At 34.9% G+C, this 20,367-nt stretch overlaps 1 protein-coding gene across 1 annotated transcript; it reads right to left on the reverse strand.

Annotated features, from left to right (window-relative positions):
• Positions 1-292: 292 nt before the first annotated feature.
• Positions 293-3,360, reverse strand: LOC133307349 (scarecrow-like protein 6). Its single transcript, XM_061507850.1, has one exon. It carries the CDS (start codon positions 2,769-2,771, stop codon positions 594-596), a length of 2,178 nt encoding a protein of 725 aa, XP_061363834.1. The 5' UTR covers positions 2,772-3,360; the 3' UTR covers positions 293-593.
• Between the last annotated feature and the right edge of the window lie 17,007 nt (positions 3,361-20,367).

The raw sequence follows: 20,367 nt of genomic DNA on the forward strand, positions 1-20,367 counted from the left end.
GTCATTGAGAATGTGATATATGCCTATTGAAAAGAAGTAGGCAAAATATGCATGAAAAAAATAAATAAACGATGTATCTCATTCTTCATGTAAAGTACACCCATTGTCATTGTAGAATGTGCACACTACGCAGCACTACTGTTGCACCATTTTAAGTTGAAATCACCTCAAGTTGACAAAGATTAAATGCAATTTCATCTCACAAAAATGCATGCACCTATAAAATAACTGAATTGGCAAAAGATATTCATACCACATATTAAAATCATATGCGCCAAATTAAAGCATGGAGATAAATATAGAGACAGCATTCTTGGCTACATTGTTCGTTTCATCCAAAGCAATTTGCTTTGGAATTCAAGATAACAAAGAGAAATCACCAATCTTAGATAATGGAAATGGTGAAAGGCATAATTAATACCCATATTCAAAGTGACATACTAGCAATAGAAACGTAGGAATTGTAGAAATCAACCCATCTAGTCAAGAAAACATTTAGGTGGGGTTGATCTCAACAAAAAAAGTCTAAATTACATAAACTACAATAGTAAGTTATGAAGCACCTTTAAAAATATAGGTTAATTAGCTGCTTCTCAGCATCTCCAAGTTGAAACTGAGATGAGTTCTTTCCTCTGCCAGCATAGAACAAGAGAGGAGTGCTTTCTCTCCAATTGAAATCCCCGCACAGGTGCCCTCTGCACTAAACACTCAGCTTGAGCTTCTGTGAAGTTACTAAATGTGGATGGAGAGAACCCATATTGAAGAAACATGTTCCTCCAAGGAGGTAATTTTTCCTGTGAATGGTGGTGACCCAATATAATTTTCTTAATGGCTGGCTGAACAACATGCCTCTCAATCTTTTGGAGGACATCTAGGTTCACATTCACAGCATCCAATGATTCAAGTAAGGCTGAGTAACATTGAAGAGCATGGACAACATTGGTGGAGAATGGTACATCAATTCGATCACAATTTCTATCCAAAGTGACCACCACTTTTGGCCTAAGCTGCTTTATAAAGCGAAGGACTGAAGGAAACAGTGATGGATAATTTGTGAAACAAGAAACTGGCATATTCACTGCAATTGCCTCATTATCAAAGAACTGACCACAAGAAGGAGAGTTCAATGATTCAATGCTCAAAACATTGAGCTCAAACGACATGTTGATCTCTTTCGCGTATTGATTCAAATTTTCTTGTGTAACATTGAGCTCAACCTCATCAAAAGTGGAGGGTGATACAACAGCAGTAACTTTAAGTGAAGGTGCACCACTATTTCTCAAGGCGAGCTCTTGCATAAAAGAAGACCATTGCACTCCAAACCCGATATCAAAATCAATAATGTGAATTCGATCAAACCTTTCCACAGCTTCAATGATGGCTTGATTACAAGTAAAATTGGCAAACTGAAGAACAGGTGATATCTCAGAAAATGATTTATAAGCTCCAATTTTGAATATGAAACTAAGTGGTGAGAAAGCTTTGAAATTGTGAATGTTTGAATGAAGCAATAACTGCAAGGCCTCCTTCATGTAAAAAGCAGCCCTCTGAAAAGGCTTACCAGTAGGGGAGAGCTGGTGATTGAGCCGCGCCAATATCCCTTGCGCTTGAACCGGATTACCAGCTTCTATCAGCTCAGCAGTTTTGTATAGCTGATCAAAGATATTCTGCTGAAGCTGGTGGTTTGCATCATCTCCGGTGGAACTCACCTTCTGCTGTTTTGATGATGGCAAAACCAATGATTGCTGTTGTTGCAGATGATGAGGAAACAATGGAAGCTGTGTTTGCTGCCTCCTACCAAATAGCTCTTGCCCTGAATCCAAAAGGGGTAACCTTGGAACCTGATAATTGTGCCCAATTGTGTCACAAGGAGGGCGTTTTGCTTGTTGCTGAGAGAAAGCTTGCTGTTCTTGCATTTGAGGGTAATTCAATGGCACAAAGAAAGAAGGGTTCTCTGAGAATTGAACTTGATTCTGGTTTAACATAAACTGAGGATTGATAACTTGAGGTTTCTCATCTACTTCACCAATCACTTGCTGCTGCTGCTGCTGCTGATGATGATGATGATGATGATGATGAGAATTAAACACACCCGGGGATGTTGACATCAACAAAGGATTGTTATTGTTACCAGAAGCAGGAAAAAATGATTCTGAAACCGAGATAGAACCAGTCTTTGCATTGTGGCTATCTATATTTTCAGCAATGAAAGGGAAACCAGGGTAATTCCCAGGCACAGAAGGGTCAATAATACTTACCAGATTCAACCCTTGATCCAAACCACCAAAACCTCCATTGAAATCAATATTTTGAGAACCGCAGCCACTGCTCTGGAAGAGTTTGCTCAATCCTGCAGATGGGTCTTCAACATCACCCATGATTAATCTCAGAATAGATTGATCTTGACCCTCCCATTCCTCCATTCTCATACCACATTTATCTGTGGGGGTTTCCAAGGCTTCATGAGGTGGGTTCTCAGAAACAGTTGGGGCTGCACAAGTGGTGTTATTGGCTGAACCACCACCACCACCACCCTTGCCGGTGCTATTGCTGCCAAGAGAAGAGGACATGGTGGAGGATGAAGTAGAAGGGTTTGGGCTTCTTCTAGAGTCAAGAACAGAGGTGGGCTCAGTGCCCACATAGCAATACTCTTTGTCTCTTGTCCACTTTTGTTGTTGATGCAAAAGCAGTGATATTGAATCTGATGCAGAAGAAAAATCCAACACTCCCTTCCCTTGAAATTCCTCAAAAGGAAAGGGCATGGCCTTCATCTAAGAAAGTTAACAAGAAGAAGAACAATAAGAGACTGCCCACAAACCCAACCACCCAAAAAAGACTCCAGTTTTTCAAAAGTTAGCACCTTTTGTTCCTCCCACACTTAACCCAGAACCGATTTGAAAGCAGGAATCAAGACAAAATGGTTTTTTTTTTTTTTTTTGTTGGGTTTACAAATCCAGAAACAAGGCTTGGAAATTAAGTAAATTCAGATGCTAAAACGAAAAAAGATGAGGTTTTGGATTGGAAGAAAGCTCTGAATTTTGATGGGATATTCAAAATTGTTGATGAACACTAAGAACATACTTGAACTCCTATAAAGCATGTCTTTTTGTTTCTGGATCTGTGGGTTGTTATGCCCCAAATAGTTGCAGTAAAGGAAGAGAGCCATGAATATGAATGAATCTTTGGTGGGTTTTTAAAGCTTGTTCTTTTTTTTCTGGATCTGTGGCTTATTAAGCTCCAAATAGTTGAAGTAAAAGAAGAAAGCCATGAATGTGATTCTTTGTTGCTTGTGTTTTCTGTGTGTAACACTCTTTGTTACTTGTGTTTTCTGGGATGGTGTGCTTTTTCTCTCTCTCTCTCTCTCCCTCTCACTGTTTCTACTTTTAAAAAATATATTATATTGTGCAGCTTGTCTGCATGGTAGTTTTACCTCTGGTTGGTAAGGTTGCTTTCACCTCATTGCGTTTCCCCATTCTCAGACGGAGCGCGTGGGGTTCCCGACATTATGATATTTCCAGCCTTTCGACCTTGTAATGAAAATAAATAAATAACAAAAGAGATATATTGGTTCAAGTCATTTAAACAAAGGGTTTTATTAGTTTAATGTAACATAATGTAAGTGTTGTTTCTAACTTTCACATTAAAAGGGAGAGAGAAAGTGGAATGATAAAAGAGAAAGAAAAATATGTAGACCCCACCTCTTTAATGTGTGGGTAGGAAGGTAAAGTTATATTATGTTAAATGATAAATATAAAACCCTTAAACAAATTGTTGAACTATATCATGTATTGCATTCAGCAAGACACGCTTAGGGGTCTGTACGAAATATGCACTATAAAGATGATGCGCCATTAAGTTTGTCAAGAAAATTATATAGATGATATATTTATTTATTTTTCATGAAAATGTGGATATTTTTCTTCTGATTCTGATGTCAACAGGATAGCAGGGGTGTCTATTTATTTATGGAAAAAGTATATATCATTTTGAAGGATATAAATTTGTGTCATTTTAAGTGAGAAAAAGAGATAAATCATAGGAAAGAAAATAGGTGATACAAGTTTTAAAGGTATGGGTCTCATTTCTTTGTGAGAGTGAAAGAATATAAGATGTGTCATTTAAAATGACACACATTTTTCCCTTTATTTATTAAGGATTTAAAAAATAAAAATTGTTATTTTTTTTTTAATTTTGACTACTATGTAACCATGTGGTCAAGAGAACTTTTAACTAATCCAAATGACATATGGTACTTTGAAGTGGTGAATTCCATTTACGTCTAGACAAATAATTAGATTAGGATGAAATTTATTTTATATTTAAATAAAATCTAAATTTAAAAATATAAAAAATAAAAAATTCACGTCATTATGAAATGATAGCAGAACTTTTTTCTTTCCTCATTCAGCTTGGTCCTCCGCTTCAATTCGGCTAGATGAGCCATGCAAAGCGCTATAAAGCACTTGATATTTTTGTGATTATGAATAAGGGAAAAATTCATAAATTTTATGTGGTTTACTTTTTTATTATTTATATTCATATATATATTTTTTATCAAATTATAATTTTTTTCATCTAAATCCATATTTAAAATCATTAGTAATTAAAATTAATTTGTTTATTTGACTTTTATTTTATGTTTTGAGTTTTATTTATCAAAAGTAAAATCTGACTCTAAAAATAAAAAAGGTGGCAAAATCTACTTGATTATGACTAGAAAAAACATGTAACAAATGGGAGAACAATAATTGTTAGAAAGGGGGACTCGAAAAAATTTCGGATGGGGCAATTTATAGTTAGATGTGACAAAACAAGAAAATCACATTAACTACAAAAAAAATAAAAATCAAAGAGCATTGGCTCCAAAATCAATATGCAAATTAAGGCCTCTTTTATCTTTTTCCTCTTATCTATATAATTTAATATTAATATTATATTATGAGAAGCGATTCCTATACCCCATATTTTTTATGTCATTTCTTATACTTTTTAATATTCAAAAAAAAAATGTTGAAATATATATATATATATATATATATATATATATATATTTATATATATGGATTTTATAAGAGTTATGTTGTAGGAAAAGTGATTGTGTAATGTTATAGAGATTCGTTTTGCGTGTCATAGTTTTCTTTTCTTTTTCTTCAAAAAGTGTAGGCCTCACAAAATGTGTGTGTAAGAAACTTTGTTGTGTCATGTTAAATGACAAATGCAAACTCATATATATATATATATATATATATATATATATATATATATATATATATATATTCTAAAAATGTAGTATAAAATTATAAGAAAATTATATAAGTGGTGCATAAATAAAATTGTTATGATAACATTAAAAAAAAATAAAACAGTAGCTGCTTGTTTAACAACGGGGGATTGGTCCGAGAATAATAAAAGAAAAATTCATTTGTTTAAAAGTGATTACATTCAAAATTTTGAATGTTAACTTTTTCTGTGATTTTTTTTTTGTAGGAATGTTATGCTTATTTTGTAAAAACTTTGAAAGGGACAAGACACATTATTGTTCTTCATGTCTTTATAGTAAACCTAAACTTCGCTTATTTATTACTGGTGCCCAATATTTTTATATCAGGTCAGTGAACAAATAAAATAGGGATAAAATGGACAAATTAGTTTAATTACTAATGATGTTAAAGATGGATTTGAATGGAATAAAAACACAAGAAACAGTGTTGTTTACAAAACAAAACAAAAATACAAGGAATAATTGATAAGAAAAAAAAATATAGGAATATAAGTGATAAAAGAATAAATCACAATGTGATTTATAAACTTTTCCCTATGAATAATGAAGTTATATTGTATATAAAAATTTCATGAATATTTTATTATATATTTTATAAACTTTTCCCTATGAATAATGAAGTTGTATTGTATATAAAAATTTTATGAATATTTTATTATATATTTTTGAAATAAATTATTAAAAAATTAAAAGTATTATCATATTATTAATTTTTTTACTTACGGTTGCAAGAAAACATATTAATTTATTTCTATTTATATTATAAAATATTCAATGCAATAATGGTTAATCAACATAAACATCTAATAATACTTTTATCCTAAATTAGTTAGAATAGGCGATGATGAATCCAAATAAAGTGAGAAAAGATTCATTCACAGAAAAAGAGAGAGAAAAGATTGATAGAAAAGAAAAAAATAAATGAACAAAAATACATAAATAAATATTAAAATGACTATAAGGGTTCGTTTGGCAGAGCAATAAATTTTATATTTTCATAAAACTCACATTTGGAATCCTAGTTATCTATGTTCAGTACAAAGATTCTTAAAATTTTCGTGGAAAAACAAGATTCCTGGAAATTAAAATTGTCAATAAGAATTCCATGAAATAATATCATCAGGTAGGTGATATTCTTAGATTCTCACATTGTGGAAATTTTTTACATAATTTATAAGACATTAGTAAAACCTACTTTAATCTTTCTATGACTAAAATACTCTCTCTTGTTAAAGCCCTTGTTTACTTTACTTCACAAAATCGTGGGTTCCTCTCTTCCCTTTCACAATGCTTTTTTACTGAGTTCCTCTCTACTTCACACAATTTTGCTCCAGTGACCCCCAACGCCGCATTTTGACCCTTTTGTGGCATATTATATTTTAAAAAAAAATTCATCAAAGGTTAGTTTTATAAAATCAGTCCACATTTTCAGGAACCATCGATAATTAACCAAATATAGAATTAGGAAATTTGAGCCGACATTTCTGAAAATATTGTAGCTTACCGAATAATTTGTTGGTAACATTCCTGAAAAATTCACTTTCTCAGCATATTTCTAGAAATTCTAATTTCCAAGAACAAAAAAAAAAAATTCATCTACCAAATGTCCCTGATCATATGAAATATAGGAACTAATGGATTTATTCATCCACAATGCTATAGTTTTTCTCTACTTCATCAAAAGGCAGATTGTATGCTAATTTAATCTCTTTCTCTTTTTATATGATATTTTTGTAATAAATTTTTGTTCTAACGGAATCATTTATCTTTGACTAATATGTTCAAATTATTTCAATTTATATCCTCTCATCTTTTGAGTCATCGGTAAAATTTATATTTTTTTATCAAATATATCTACTTCTTATTAGGGATGGCAAAAATGAGCCAACCCGTCGGGTTGGCTCGTAACCCGCAAAAAACGAGCCGGGTTGGGTTGGAAAAAATGAGCTGCCAACCCGAACCAGCCCGACCCGAGCCAACTCGAGCTCAAACGAGCCAGCTCGCGGGTCACTCTTTTTTTAAAAAATAAAATAAAAAATAAAATACAACAAAAAAGTCACGCTCACGCACGCCTGAGATCACACATTCACACTCACTCACAACAGTCACAAACTCACCAGTGACCAGTCACCCCAGGTCCCCCACTCCACCCTCACCACCGGCGCAGCGACGACATCGCGGGTTCTCTCTTCCACCGGTTTCGTTCCTCCTCTGTAACACACACCGATTCTTGGCAACACACACAGGGTCAGATTTGAAGGGTTTTTTTTTTCCTTTCTTCTTGTTTTACTGATTTTGTTAATTTTTTTTCCCTTTTTCAGATCTTGGCAACATACGCCAGTTTGGTTTCAGGTGTGTGATTCAGCAGCCACCGTGCTCCTCCCTCCTAGGATTCCGACCACCACCAACTTTACCCGCTGCTCTATTTTGCCTTGTCTCCCTCCTAGTTGTGGCTTTTCTTTACCATCTTCCTAGTTGTTTCAGGTGTGTGCCTTCATCTTTCTCAACATTTTGTTTTTCCCCAATGCATCCTAGATTCCTAGTTGTGGCTTTTCTTTACCATCTTCCCTTTGACTGTTCTTAAAATGAAAGATCTCGATTTCTTCCTGTGTGTTAGCAATATTTTCCTCCCTTCTTAGGTTACATATATTTGACTAGGTTCTGTCATCACATAGTTTGATTTGTGAATTGTGATGATTGTTGTCGCAATTGACTGTAGTTTTGTGTTTGTTTTTTAGTTTTGCAAAAATGGGATTTTGTTTTCTTGTTCAATTGGTGTTGAACTCCAGGATATTTGTCACTAATAATTTTTTTTGGTTTTAATCTTTTGGTCTGACGCCTTACAATTCGATGTATGGACTTTATATGAATGGTTTTTGGGTTAGAGGCGAACTTGGTTGGTTTCCCTTCAATCTAAAACTGTTAGATGTTAACTAACAAATCCATTTAGATTTCTCCTACATTTGCTAACTGATAGATCCATAGAATGATTGGTTTGTGGCATACTTGTGCATTGTTTTACCATAGGGTGCATTGTTGGGGATAAGTAAGTAATAGACATGTTTGCTGACTTTGCTCCTACAATCTGAATTACAATTTTATGACTGGATGTTGGCTTTGTTGGAACTTATAGCTATTGCTGAGGTTACTTATTGTCCAGGGAAAACCCGATTAATAAGTTGTTAGAATACTGGGGTATTAATCACTTTTGTTTTATAATATTACTAAGATGTGGGTAGTACCTGATTTGAGCTGTTTGTTTTATGATATTGTGCAGTGTTGAAGAACAGATGTGACTAGCTCCACAAAAACCCATTTTTTGAGCTACCCTGCGAGCCAACCCACGAGCCAACTCGCGAGCCAAAAATGAGCCAACCCGCAAGCATTTTTTCGAGCTAACCCGCGATCCAATCTTTTGAGCCAGCTCGCGAGTTTTTTTCGAGCCAACCCGCGAGCCAACCCTAACCCGGCTCGGGTCGGGTTGGGTTGGGTTTTCTGTCTCGTTCTTTTTTTCGAGTCAACCCTAACCCGGCTCGATTTTTTCGGGCCAAATGCGGGTTGGGCCGGGTCGAGCCGGGTTGGCCCGTTTTGCCAACCCTACTTCTTATCGTATTATATACGTATGACCTTTTAGGATTAACTTGAATATATAATCCTCTTAATCTTGCTCCATTGGAATATATTCTTTTTTGGTGTTAGTATCTTGGTTATTGTAAAATATTTATTAAATATTAATTATACATAATAACAAATTAGATCCGAAAAATAATCCGTAACAAATTTTAAATACATTGTTGAAACTAATGGTCAATCAATAAATAATATTATGACATCATTTTGTGTTAGGAGAAGTAATAAACAATTTTATAAAACAATGTTATTTTGATATTTGGGTATTTTAAATAATTTTAATGTTATATTAACTTTTGTCATATAACAAAAAAAAATCTCAACCTAAAAATAATGTCACTTTGCGGTCCAATTATAAAGGAGAAACAATATTATACCTGTTCTGAACAAATTTTGTTTATGAGATTGGATATTTCATACTACCATTTTTTTTTACTATCAATTCACTACCACTCTAATTATCGTTGGATCAAATTTTTCAACAAAAAATTCGCTAAAAATGAGAAAAAAGTTGCTAAAAAGTGTGATCCAACGAAAATTAGAGTGGTAGTGAATTGGTAGTGAAAAAATAGTAGTATGAAAATCCTACCTCTTTATTTATACGATCATTGTTTGAAAAACCCTTGAAAGGTTTGAGAGGAGCGTTATTCTTATTCTTACAACCTCTTTTTCGCTTACAATCTCTTACAACCTATTTTTTCTCGTTGATTTCCATCAAACCCAACAATTATGATTTATTAGGTCATATTTATTAATTAATTATTAATTCCAATAAATTATAATCGCTGGATTGACGAAAATCAAAGGTAAAAAAATAAGTTATAATTATAAAACTTTTAGATTGTAAGAATAACGGTCCTCAATGTTTGAACTCAAATTTTTGTTACCGATTGAAAAGGGATAAAGAATATTTTGAAAATATAAAATTTACTCTTTTCGAAAATTGACATATTATGGAAAAAAACCATAAACATGTTATTTGAGATTTTAACATAGTTATATATATATATATATATATATATATATATATATATATATATATATATATATATATATATATATATATAGGCAGGATATTCTTACACCGATGTAAGAGTTAGAAGTCTTACACTCAATCTTGACCATTGATCCGCTTGTATCTAATGGCTCACATTACTAAAAAATTAGAGCCCTTAGATATAAATGGGATAAACGGACAAGATTAAGAGTGTAACTTATACTGGTGTAAAATGATCCTGACCTATATATATATATATATATATATATATATATATATATATATGGAAAAGTATTTCTCCAGTCACTGAGATAAAGTCATCTCCAGTGAGCTCAAAGTGATATCGTTTTGGGTTATAAGATTAAAAAATTATAATGACAAAGACTGATATAACCCTGCAATATATTAGAATTACAAAAATACCTTGATTTTCGTCCCAAAACAACGTCGTTTTTGGCTCACCAAAGATAACTTATCTCCATTGACTGGAGAAATTCTTTACCCATATATAGATATGCTTTCAAATATATTTTTTATGTCTACACAGATAGTGGATTAGGATGATAATTCAGTTTAATACGACTCAATATGAATAACCTTGTAAGAAGATTAATGGAGGTTAATTTTGTATTTGCCGGTTGACACTCAACACGATGCAAATTTTTTTGTGTCAATTTTTGTCAACACGAACACAATACAAATTTAAAAATGAGTTAACCTGATTATGAATTTTTTGTGTATCGTGTCAGAGTTGTATTAGCGGCTTGTGTTGAAAATTACTAATCTTTTATATATTGGTTTGTTTTTTTTGCAGACAATGTAGATAAGTTACATTGAGTCTCAAACGACGTCGTTTTAGAGTGGAAATCAAGGTATTTTTGTAATTATAATTTATTTTACGGTTATAATAGTCTTTTTCATTATAATTTTTTAATCTTTGAACCCAAAATGATGTCATTTTTTGACTGAATGTAGATAACTTATCTACATTCACGGTAAAAACATTAAAGCATATATATATATATATATATATATATATATATATATATAGGTAGGATCCTTTGACACCAGTGTCAAATTTGAAGTTTGACACCTTATTTGAGAGTCGTTAGATCAAAAAAGTTCAATGGTGTCACATGCTCACAAATCAGAGTCGTTGATCTTTTTTGATCTAATGGCTCTCATATGAGGTTAAAAATTACAAATTTGACACCGGTGTCAAAAGATCCTACATCATATATATATATATATATATATATATATATATATATATATATATATATATATATATATGGATCAGGATCATTTTACACCAGTGTAAGTTACACTCTCAATCTTGTCTGTTGATCCCACTTATATCTAAGGGCTCTAATTTTTTAGTAATGTGAACTATATATATATATATAATAGGGGTGACAATTTGTATTGACATTACATGAATAACCTGCAACCTCAAAATGTGTTGCTTATTATGCGGGTTTATACGACACGACACGAATATCTTACAAGAATATCAATATTGTTTGCTGGTTGATATGCAACACGATACATATTTTTCATGTTAAACACGAACACAAAACAAATTTCATAATAGGTTGACCTAAACGCGATTTTTTTGTATCTTGTTAATGGGTGGTGTTGAATATAATCGAATTCAACCTTATCCGATCACTTAAAATCCATATTAGGGGCAGCTTTCCTAACACTATTTATTTTCTCCATTACAACATTAGTGGACATGTACTCGAAACCTTTGATAAGGGAAACAAATTCCTTATCACTGAAATAAATTATTTTTAGATTTTTTTATTAAATAATTAATAATATGATTTAATAAGTTTTGCACATATAATAAGATCATCATATTATATATAGGGAAAAACATTTATCTTTTTAAAGGATATAACTTTGTATAATTTTAAAATATAACCGTTGATTTTCGTCAATCAACGGTTATAATTTATTGTGAATTACTAGTTAATTAATAAATTCGACCTTATAAATTATAACCGTTGATTGACGAAAATCAACGGTTAAGATCTAAATAACATAAAGTTATATCCTTTAAAAGGACAAACATTTTCCCCTTATATATAAATTATTCCCAGTCCATTTCTTTGGGAAGTTAAATTTCTTAATCCATGTTTTGTTAAAAAAAGTGACCCATGTCTCTAAAAAAGTTTTTATTTTTGAATTTTAAATTTAAGTTCTATTGAATTAATTATATTTTTGTATGAGAAAAGTATTTTTCCAGTCACTTGAGATAAAGTTATCTCTAATGAGCTCAAAACGACGTTGTTTTGGGGTTTATAATTAAAAAATTATAATGATAAAGACTAATATAACCCTGCAATATATTAGAATTACAAAAATACCTTGATTTTTGTCCCAAAACAATGTCGTTTTGGGCTCACTGGAGATAATTTATCTCCATTGACTGCAGAAATCCTTTACCCTTTCTGTATATGTTTGAATAGTTGTTATCTTCTAATTTATAATTTTTATATTGTTTATAATTTACTGAAATTAATTAACATATCTCCTTTTAATTGTCAAATTTATAGTCTTTAATAATTATTTTTCTTTCAATTTAATTTTAAAATCGGTGGGGTGTAGGTTGACTCCTCAAGTTGAATTTTTTTCTTAAAAATAAAATAAAATAAAATAAATCGTAGATTATGATGTGTGACATTTTTGGGGAAATTTATTCAATGTAACGGGAGTACTGAACTCTTACTCCCTTCTGTTAAATAGGAAAAAAAAATTCATTTTAACCCATTCTTTTCTTTATATTTTGCTCTAAGTTTCAAAAACTTTCCCTTTTTAATATGGATATAGGTATAGTAGTTGTACCGAATGTTTTCTCCTTTTCTTGAGCCTAAACCTTAATCTACACTTGAGACCTATGTTGTTGTGCATTAATCTCTCTCCATCTCAACCAAAATCCAATTGTTGCACTCCTTCTGTTTATCCTTCTCGCAATCTCATGTTTCCTACCAGTGTGATTGGATCATGCAAGTGTGATTATTTTAGATTATAAAAATGATACTCGATTTTTTTCATACTGTTGAGAGATTGACAACTTCTTGGTTGGACATAAATTGTTAAGCATTTTAATTTGTATCGTATCATTTTATTTTAAGATTTTTATTTTTTATTATTTAAGTGGTTGACCTCCAACAAGATATTGGGAATAACTTATTAGTTACTAACTTGTTAGTTTATTTTGGAATACAAAGGAAAGCAAAAACATAACTACAAAAAGTCAAAAGAGGCCAAATCAAGGCCCTTACAATCCTCTAACACAAGTTCCCTACATCCAATCGGAGGAGCATTGAACCAATGAGTTCCCCAGCTATCATCAATTCTGAGCTTCGCCATCCAATCAGCAGCTTGATTACCTTCTCTATAAGTATGTATGATATTCACATGCCAGTAAGTATCCATCAGTGTATTAATTCTATCAACAAGGAAAAAACAAGGATGAGATCTCACACACCCTTCCTTAATCAAATGAACAGCAACCAGCGAATCTCCTTCCAAAATAGCATTATGAACATTGTTCTGCCATATCCATTCCAACACAATAAAGAATCCCCATAATTCAGCCATTAAAGCCGTTCCATGGTTAAGTCTCCTGGTAAAACCCTGCAACCAAACCCCAGTATCATCTCTAACAACACCACCACATGCTAGATCAGCTCCATTATCCCTACAAGAGCCATCGACATTCACTTTTATCCAGCCATGGGGAGGAGCCCTCCAGTTAATCCAAATTTCCTTCAAGCGATCAAGGTCCAAACCTGCATCCCTAAGCATCTCATTAGCCTCAACAGCATTTAGGATATTCAAAGATACCTGTTTGAAGAACTCATGAGGAGCCAAACTACTTCCTTGGAAAATAAGTTTATTCCTCTCTTTCCACATATACCAGCAGATCATACCAAAACTCAACTGCCAATTCGAGTTCCTGCTCTGAGGCTTGAGATTAAATTCCAACCAGTTTATCAAAGGCCATTGTTTGAAACTGGCTAGTACCTGTAACATCCACCCAATGATTCCAGACCTCCTTAGCCCAGTTGCAGCTCCTAAATATATGCTCTCTGTCTTCCAGTATCCCTTGGCATCTAGGACATCTAGAATTATCTACCATATGCCTTCTCACCCTTTCAGCATTAGTGAGGATTCTATTACCATATAACAGCCATAGGAAGATTTTAATCCTCTGTGGGCCTTTCCAGCTCCAAACCAGTTTCCAGTCTCCAGGCTCAGAAGCTATAGAAGTATTACATAGAGTAGAATAAGCTGAGCTAATGGTAAAAATACCTGAAGATGAATGCCTCCAAATAACCCTATCCCTGTCATTATGAGCCCGAGGAGGATAGATAGCAGCTATAGCAGAAACAATATGCTCTGGCAGCAGCTGATTCAACAGAGTTCTGTTCCAACCCCCCTTTGCCAGAACACAATCAACCACTTTCCAGTTAGAACTATATTCTAGCACTTCAAATTGAATAGCATCCAGTAATCTGCCCACATTAGGGACCCAATTATCCCTCCAAAAATCTATATTTCTCCCATCACCCAGAAGTATCTTGGCACCAGATTGCACCTGATCCCAAACTTGTTGTATACCTTTCCAGGTATTAGAGACATCCCTGGAGATAGTGAGCTTAGGAATCAAGGCCTCTTCCACCTTGTATTTGGCTTTTAGAATTCTAACCCATAGGTCTTCTGTATTGCTAATGAGTCCAAACCCAAGCTTCATAGAGTAAGCTTTATTAACTTTGACTTGATCTCTGAGTCCCAAGCCCCCTTGCACCTTCGGCTGACAAATAGTATTCCAATTGACCAGATGAGTTTTCCTAGCATTCTGATTGGATCCCCACAAAAAACTCCTTGTGAGCTTCTCCACTTCCCTACAAACAGTAACAGGCATAGCAGCAGTCTGCATGGTGTAAGCAGGGAGAGCTTCCAAAACTGCCTTAGCAAGAGTTGCTCTTCCAGCCATCGAAAGGGAGTTCTGGTTCCAAGAGGACAATCTTTTGTGCACTCTATCTAGAACATGCTAAAAGGAATTCTTGGAAATTCTACTATGATGCAAAGGAACTCCCAAGTACTTTCCCAAATCAGAAGTGATATTGAAACCCAAGCAGCTACTGATTTCTCTGGCTTTATTGAAACATACATTCCTTGAAAAGAAAATCTTAGTCTTTTCCTTAATCACTTTATGCCCTGATGCTTCAGCAAAGACTTTAAAAACTTGATTAATCACCTGGGCCTGATCCAAGCCTGCCTCATCACATAAAATGATATCATCCGCAAAGAAAAGATGCGAAATAAGGGGAGCCTTCTTATTATTCAGCACTGGTTTCCATGCTTTAGCTTCCACAGCCACCTTGATGAGGTGAGCTAACCTCTCCATACATAGAACAAACAAATAAGGGGATAGGGGATCCCCTTGTCTGATTCCTCTCCCTGGGATAATTTGACCAGTAGCCACCCCATTCCAAAGAAGGCTGAAGGAATTAGAAGAAATGCAACTAGAGATCAAATTACATAGAGATTCAGGGAATCCAAGATCTCTAAGTGTCTCCACCACAAAGCTCCAACTCATCCTATCATAGGCTTTCTCAAGGTCCACCTTTATCATCATTCATCCTTTACTGCCTCTTCTCTTTCTCATAGAGTGGATTACTTCTTGGGCAACAATTATATTGTCAGCACTTTGTCTACCCTTTATAAAACTACTTTGATTAGGAGAAATCAGTTTTGGCATCAAATCTCTCAACCTCTCAGCCACAGTCTTTGTAATGATTTTATAAATTACATTACAAAGACTAATGGGTCTAAAATCTTTCATACTCTCAGGGCTATCTGTCTTCGGAATCAAACAGATAAGAGTTTTATTAATCTCCTTCACTTTCTCAAGATACTGGAAGCAATCTTGAACCACCTTACACACTGATTCACCTATAGTTGCCCATTGACTCTGGAAAAAAATGGCATGAAGCCCATCCGGACCAGGAGCTTTGAACTTTCTCATTTTGAACACAGTTCTCCTAATCTCCTCCTTGTTAGGACAAAGTGCCAGTTTTAGCTTCTCCCCCTCAGACAGATTAGGGAACATCCCCTGAATGGGGAAAAAACCATCATCAGGAGTCTCGGCTGTAAATAACTCTTTGTAATAGGACACTGCCATATTGACCAAGGAATCAGGATCAGCTATCCAGGTACCATTCTCATCTTTGAGAGTGAGAATCCTATTGTGTCTCCTCCTAGCCACAGTAGAAGAGTGGAAGAATCTTGTATTCCTGTCACCATATTTCAACCACTGACTTCTAGACCTCTGGAACCAGGTCAATTCTTCTTTAATCAGAATAGCTTGAAGTTCTTTCCAAAGGTTCTTCTGCAAAATTTCCAAACTGTGATCAAATCTGCCATTCATATAGCTGTCTAGACCTCTTAATCTAGCATAGAATTTATTTTTCTGCTGGATATTCCTTTTGAACACATTCTGGTGCCAAACAGTGGCATCCTTCTCAAAATTGTTCCTGGCTGAAACCCACTCTTCATTACTGCCCCAACTCTTCATAACTAATCTGCCAAAATCCTGATCAGCCAACCAAGCAGCCATGAATTTAAAAGGTTTGGAATGCACTCTAGGCCTAGGAGGACCACTTTGAGCCAGGAGGAGAGGTCTATGATCAGAATTAAAGAAAGGCAAGTGAGATATAAATCGATTGGGCCAAAGCACATTCCAATCCTCAGTAGAGCACCCTCTATCCAATCTCTCATGAAGCTTCCCTCTTTTCCAGGTAAACTCAGGCCCCTTGTAACCAATGTCACTGATTTTGCAATTAATCAAGCTCTGTTGCATATCACTAATACTATCCAACATAAATCACTACCCCCTGTCTTCTTTGAAGCATGCAGAATGGAATTAAAATCCCCAATCAAAAGCCAAGCCTCATGGATGGAAGAACTAAAAGCTTCCAGTTCATTCCAAAGATCCTTTCTCTCCAGCCTCCTAGGACTTCCATACACAAAGGTAATGATCTCAGATTTCCCAGATGCCAGATGCTGAACCTGAGTATGAATGAATTGATGATGAGCTAAGATAATCTCAACCTTCACCACCTTATCATCCCAAAGGATCCAGATGCCTCCAGAGAACCCAATAGCCTCCTGTTTAAAGAAGTTAGGAAAGCCAAACTGTTTGATAATCCCATCACCCTTCAAACCACTAATTCTGGTTTCTAGCAGAACAAAAACATCAATCCTAAAACGGAATTTTAAATCTCTAATGAGGGTGGAAAAACCCTTTTTTCCAATCCCCCTACAGTTCCAGATGCAAACAGACATAAAGTAAAAAATACGACAAACAAGGATAAAAAATCCTAGGAACCTGAACTAGAAGTTAGGAAACAGAAGCTCTCAAACAGGGAGAAGATATCTCAGCAGCTTTCTCAGCATAATTCGGGTTAGGAGATGCAGGGATATCACTAATCCTGGAGCCCTTCCCCTTCTTGCCTTCTTGATGAACCAATCCAGCAGCCTTTTCTTTCTCTCCAGAAACATCATTCCCACTACCCTTCAATCTACTAGCTGACTTGTAAGGGCCTACCAACACAGTATTGGGGGATCTATTCTCAGTCCCAGATTTTTTTTTGGAGGGACTAGAAGGACCCTTACTGTTATCCTTCCCATCTTTAGATGGAAATTTCTGGCCTTTATTAACTAACCCTCTCACACTACTTTGGTTACCAGGGTTGCTAGAACCTGCCACATCTCCAAAAGAATGCTGAGATTTCTCCTCTTTATTAGCTTGACCAGCAACCTCCTCTGTATCTTGTATCTTGTCAGGAATCAGGTTCTGATCAGTCTCCATATGAGAGTCAGCAGCCTTATCTACTTCCTTGCTTACAACTTCTTTCGGCATATACACCTTGTTTCCTTCTGGATTAACTTCACCTTACCACCACTTATATCCTTAGCGGGAACAACTTTCAATCTTCTCCCTCTATTTTGCCTTTGGACAACCATCCAATCACCAAACGCCTCACTCTGATTCTTCTCAACTTTGACTTGTTCCTTAACACTATTACTCTGAGTAGTAGGCTATTCTCCTCCCATCTCTTTTCGGACCTCATGATGGCTGCTAGTAGCACATTGGTCTTTTCTATGACCATACACTCCACATTTAAAGCAAATCAAATGGAGACCTTCATAGCCTACATGGTAAATTTTCTCTCCTATATTGAATTTGGAGAGAAAACTCTTCCTCAGATCTACCTCTACGCAAATCCTAACAAACCTTACCCTTTCAGTAATGACTTCAAGACCCGAGTCACTCTTACGAAGAGAGTTCATATCCACTTTAATTGTCCTGCCAAAGATACTCCCAATCTTCCAAAGATGGTGCGCTGTATACAGCTCAATAGGAAGTCCAGGAATTCAGATCCATACTGCCATCCTCTTCACAGTATCATCAAATGGATCAAAAAACGGCCTCCATCTCTGCACAATTACATAGTGATCATTCACTATCCATGGACCCTCCTCCAGAACATGCTGATAATCATTATCATCTTGGAATCTCAGTAATAGATAGCCATTTTCCAAGTCAATTAGCTCATACGAGCTAACCAGATTCCACTGACGTTGGATCCTAGCCATCAGGAACCTTGTAGCCATCCTCTTACCCAGCAACTTAATGATAAGTTCTTTGCGCCATGGCTTACAATCCTCCTTATGTTGAGCCTTAAAGATGAAGTAGGTAGGACAGAGTGGGTCACCCGAGATGACCTGGGTTCCCTCATCCATGAGATCGTCCTCTTCCTCCTCCTTCTTCTGTAACAGCAGCCAATTTTCCTCCTCCTCGCTATCATAACCATCCCCACCATTCAATTTCAGTAACTTATCTTTATACGACACAAACTTGCATCGTGCGTTACTGGCAGGAATCTCACTTCTCTTCTCTGTATGTACTATTTGCTCGGGAGATGCAGCAATCCCCTCCTCCCTAGTCTCCAGCATCTGATCGTCCATGCTGAGATCTTCCACCATACCCCCTTTCGATTTCGTACCAAATCTGAGGCTCAGCTCCTCCTCCTCCGTCAGTCTTTCCCTTCCTCCCTTCCCACCATCAGTCTCCACCACCTCTCGAAGTAGACTCTTCTCAACGTCCATACTAGAACCAAGAACGAACACGAAGAAATTTCCAAGAACGAACACGAAGAATTCCCAGAAATCAAGCGAACCCTAGCAGAGAGCAAAAATATCGCGCGCATAAAGCGCCTAACCCATTCCTTCTTTGTATCACTTTTCTAACTAGTTACTAACTTGTTAGTTAATTATGTTTCTTGAGGAATGACAATTGATTCTTCGATAAAACCCAATTTCTTTTTCGATTTCAATGCCATTTTCATGGCTCTGCTCCAAGAATGATAGTTTTTTCCATCGAATATTGGTGATACAAGAACCAGGGATGGATTTTCATTGGGATGTAGGTAATGTGTATGAGAAGGATTTGTCAAATATTCTGGTAATTGACGTGAGTTCTGGTTTGTTGTATCCATGATTGAAATCTTGGAACTGGGTGAATAGAATCGAACAAGAAAATAATGAAAAGAAAAGAAAAACAGCTATGAAATACCAGAACTCAAGAAGAGCTCTGATACCATATCAGTTGCCTAACAACACAACTCAAGAAGGAAGAAAACTTTATTAGAATGAATCCTGAACTGAATGAATTGTTTACAATGAGTACTGATATATTTATATCAGTTACTGTCAACAGAATTAACTAACTTCTAATCTATATCAACTAACTGCAAGGCTAACTATAATAACAGAATTAACTAACAAGTTAGTAACTAATAAGTTATTCCCAATACAAGATGGTTAGAGATTTTTAAGGATAACGACCAAAATGATACATTTCGACAAATTTTTTACCTAAATGCCACAGTTGTAAAACTTTTTCCCAATTTGCCATGGATAAAGTTTGGCTACTGGCTCAACATGACACATTTTGTCACATGGCGTAACATTCAATCACATTGTAAGACACAACAAAATAAAGTCTCGTTGGACTCAATGGATGCAGGACCTGCTATGTTTGATAACAGGACTCGTCATCCTGCACCACGTGGCAAAATCGTGGCTATTTGTCCCTACCCCTATATAAATTTTTATTCCTTTACAATTTCTCCCTCCCCAATTTCTACAATGCTCTGCAATACCCTTTATACAACTTATCTCTAAAGGTTTATAACATTCCTCAATTATTAACTAAGAAATATTACTTATGTACTTTGAATTTTACTTCTACACATATATCATAAAAACACTTCAAATTTAAGTCTTGCAAACAATGACATTATTTTGAAATGTTAAAGTACAAATTAATAAACCAAGGTAGTGTATTAAGTTACCCTTACAAAATATAACTACC

Source organism: Gastrolobium bilobum, unplaced genomic scaffold, assembly GCF_033153095.1.
Source record: "Gastrolobium bilobum isolate Gb01-03AN ecotype WA unplaced genomic scaffold, APGP_CSIRO_Gbil_v1 utg24366, whole genome shotgun sequence".
NCBI classification, from domain to species: domain Eukaryota; kingdom Viridiplantae; phylum Streptophyta; class Magnoliopsida; order Fabales; family Fabaceae; genus Gastrolobium; species Gastrolobium bilobum.

Coding starts and splice junctions, on each gene's coding strand:
- LOC133307349 (XM_061507850.1), bottom strand. CDS start 2,771: ATGAAGGCCATGCCCTTTCCTTTTGAGGAATTTCAAGGGAAGGGAGTG.